The 3,638-nt window shown below is 58.2% G+C and overlaps 1 protein-coding gene across 1 annotated transcript; it reads left to right on the top strand.

Annotated features, from left to right (window-relative positions):
- The first annotated feature begins 1,734 nt into the window (after positions 1–1,734).
- LOC135441769 (olfactory receptor 14I1-like) lies at positions 1,735–2,760 on the top strand. The gene is made up of 2 exons (XM_064701319.1): positions 1,735–2,121; positions 2,482–2,760. The coding sequence occupies exons 1-2, from the start codon at positions 1,735–1,737 to the stop codon at positions 2,758–2,760; spliced, it is 666 nt and encodes a 221-aa protein (XP_064557389.1).
- Positions 2,761–3,638: the final 878 nt, after the last annotated feature.

The following is a 3,638-nucleotide window of genomic DNA, read 5'->3' as shown; positions in this document are numbered from 1 at the left end:
AGCTGAGACCTCACTTGTGGAAACACTTCTACAGCCCTGTGCATGGTGAGTGTGTGGGTGCAGGGCAATGTCACCTGTGCTCCTGGAGGGATCTCCTGCAGCTGACCCAGGAAAGGACTGATGTGACTGTAAGGATGGCTCTGCTGCTGTTTCTTTTTGGGGGAGGATGTGCTGCAGTACAGGGCTGCCCTGGGCACCGTCAGAGGGACAGGGCAGGACAGCTTCTGCTGTCAGGGACGACTGCGGGGGTGACGCTGGGGCTGCAGCCAGAGCTGCTCAGAGCTCCAGCTCATGCCCAGCTCATTTCTGAGGGGACTTTTCATGAGCTCATTCAGGGCTGGAGTTTCATGCTTGGGTCTCTGCTTTCCTGAATCTGTGCTCCCACTTTTCCCTGGCTCAGCTTGGTGGCAGTAGAAAATTAACGGTGCAGGGTAGAGCAGGGGCTGAGGCTCTTAAACCATCACACTGAGGACTCCTAGGCACCTCAGCAAGTGCCTGCACCTGCTCAGCTCCCAGATCCATGCAGCATCACCTTTCCATGGTGCCCAGGCTGGGGAAGCTGTTCTTTAATCCCTGCAGGGCCCAGCAGCTGCAGGGCAGGGCTGGCCCAGGGGCTGGGCTGGGCTCTGGCAGCTCTGGCAGGGAAGGAGCCTGGGGCCACAGGAGCAGCTGGGGCTGGGACAGCTCCAGCAGCAGAGCCATGGGCAGGGAGGGAGGGAGGCAGTGCTGAGGGAAGCCCTGCTGCAGGGCAGATGTGGCACCTGCCGGGCCTGCCCTGCAGGGCACACACTGCCCTGAGCAGCACAGCTCTTGTGTCCCCTCCCAGCCAGCACAGCCCTCAGCCCGGGGGCTCAGGGCCCTCAGTCCCTCCTGGGCCGGCAGAGCAGCCCCAGAGATGAAGGGCATCTCTGCGGCCATGTGCCCATTCCCTGCTGACCAGGGCCTGAGGGCCACTGTCCTGCCCTGCTGCTGCCTGGCAGGGGCTGGGCAGGGCTGGCCAGGGAAAGGCTTTTCCTCAGGCCTGGCTCTCTCTCTCTCCTTGCCTTGCCCAGGTGCTGCTGGCATTGCTGAGGGGCTCTCTGCAATGGCAGTTCCAGCTGCAGGGCCAGGCCCAGCCCTTGGGCTCCTCCTGTGCAGGCTGAGCACAGCAATGGGGTGTCCCAGCTCCCTGTGCCCGGGCAGCTCTGGGCAGGGCAGCCTGGGAGGCTGGCAATGAGCCCACTCTCCTGACTCTGGGAAAGGCAGGAGCCACTTTGTGTGCCAGGGAATCCCTCTGCTCTCAGCAGTGTCTCCTGGCTGTCCAGGGTAACACGGGAGTGGATTTCAGAAAGGTGCACGTCCAGGGCAGCTGGAAGAGGCGAGAGGGACCGAGCAGCTCCCCTCAGTCTGCACTAAGCCTCAGACAATGCTCCTGCCTCTCTGGACACTCTCTTCTCCAGTCTGTGCAGCAGAATCTCTCATTCTGCCTCCTATAATCCCCATCCCTTCATGCAGGCAGCTTCTCTGCCTTGGCTCAACATTCTTTATACAAATCCCAAAACCAGGACTGGCCCCTGCCCTTACTGTGCCACTGCACTGACTGGGGGTCAGGTCTCACTCCCAGGTGTCCTGTAGGTCAAGGTCCATCTCCTCACACAACATTGGCCAGCAGCAATCAGGGCACCAGTAACAAAGGTGAAGGAAGATCTCCTAGACATACACAAGGGAGAGGTGTTTAGTGGTAGGAAAGGGTCTATGAGAAAGGGCTTTGACATTTCTATGAGAAATCTCCGCTCGATTATCACTGTCATTCCTTCTTCAAAAGGTGCCAAGGTCCAGAGGCAGCAAATGTCAAACAGCAGCTCCATCAGCCACTTCCTCCTGCTGGCATTGGCAGACACGCGGCAGCTGCAGCTCCTGCACTTCTGCCTCTTGCTGGGCATCTCCCTGGCTGCCCTCCTGGGCAACGGCCTCATCATCAGCGCCGTAGTCTGCGGCCACCACCTGCACACGCCCATGTTCTTCTTCCTGCTCAACCTGGCCCTCAGCGACCTGGGCACCATCTGCACCACTGTCCCCAAAGCCATGCACAATTCCCTCTGGGACACCAGGATCATCTCCTACTCCGGATGTGCTACTCAGGTATTCTTCTTTCTCTTCTTTATGTCAGCAGAATATTCTCTCCTGACCATCATGTGCTATGACCGCTACGTGTCCATCTGCAAACCCCTGCACTACGGGACCCTCCTGGGCAGCAGAGCTTGTGCCCACATGGCAGCAGCTGCCTGGGCCAGTGCCTTTCTCAATGCTCTGCTGCACACAGCCAATACATTTTCCCTGCCCCTGTGCCAGGGCAATGCCCTGGGCCAGTTCTTCTGTGAAATCCCCCAGATCCTCAAGCTCTCCTGCTCAGACTCAAACCTCAGGGAGCTTGGGCTTCTTGCTATTATCGCCTGTTTAGCTTCTGGATGTTTTGTTTTCAATGTTTTCTCCTATGTGCAGATCTTCAGGGCTGTGCTGATAATCCCCTCTGAGCAGGGACGGCACAAAGCCTTTTCCACCTGTCTCCCTCACCTGGCTGTGGTCTCCCTGTTTATCAGCACTGCTCTTTTTGCCAACCTGAAGCCCCCCTCCATGTCCTCCCCATCCCTGGATCTGGCAGTGTCAGTTCTGTACTCGGTGGTGCCTCCAGCCCTGAATCCCCTCATCTACAGCCTGAGGAACCAGGAGCTCAAGGCTGCAGGGTGGAGACTAACGACTGGATGGTTTCAGAAGAATTAAACTGCTAGCTAGTTTCTGCATATCACGTGTAATAAAACTTATCTTTGATAGTTGTTGCTTGATTTTGTGATTTCTTTGTTCTTTTCTTTCCTTTGTTTCAGTTTTTTAATACTGTCCACAAAGAAAAGATATTATTTGTGCTTCATTTCATTTTGTTTACCTCCAAACTGGCTGTAGCTCACAGACTATGTCATTGAGGAGCTGTGCTCTCAGTTCCTTTAAATGAAATAAAGGATCTCCCAGCAGAGTTTTCACCAAAGATCCCCCTTTTCTTGCCTTCTCTGGAGCTGCAGCAGCAATGTCTGTGTGCAGAGCTGGGGTAGATCAGGGCTGGCACAGCAGCTGTGCCCAGCAGCAGCAGCACTTGGTGTTGCCAGTGCTGCTGCCGTGGCCCTGCCTCGCTGCCCTGGTGGCCCTGGTGTTGCTGCAGGGCCTGAGTGCTCTCGGGGCCGGGCGCAGCCCTGGCGGTGGCAGTGCCAGGGCTGCAGCAGGGACAGGCCATGGGCACTGCTGGGGCAGCGCTGACGCCTCAGACCAGGCCCTGGGGGCTCCAGGCTCTTTGCCCAGGCTCTCTCAAGAACACGCCCAGGCCAATGCTCAGCACAGAAAAGCCCCGTGAGCAGCCCCAGGCTGGCCGTGGGCAGGCTGGGGCAAACAGCATGGCTGGGGCTCTGCAAGGGCCCTGGGGCAGACGGGAAGGAGCAGCAGAGCAGGGGCTGATCCATCCCCAATGCACTGGACAGCCCAGGGCAGCGTCCCAGAGCGTCCTCATGGAGCTGCCAACAACATCCCCCCTCTGCAGCCCTGGCCTCTCCCCCAGCTCACACAGGTGCCCCATCCTTGCAGGCACAGACACGGCAGCACTGGCTCAGCAGCCC

The sequence above is a fragment of the Zonotrichia leucophrys genome, unplaced genomic scaffold (genome assembly GCF_028769735.1).
Source record: "Zonotrichia leucophrys gambelii isolate GWCS_2022_RI unplaced genomic scaffold, RI_Zleu_2.0 Scaffold_488_38123, whole genome shotgun sequence".
Classification (NCBI taxonomy): domain Eukaryota; kingdom Metazoa; phylum Chordata; class Aves; order Passeriformes; family Passerellidae; genus Zonotrichia; species Zonotrichia leucophrys.
Note: the sequence above shows the minus strand (reverse complement) of the source record. Positions and strands in the feature narration are given on the sequence as shown.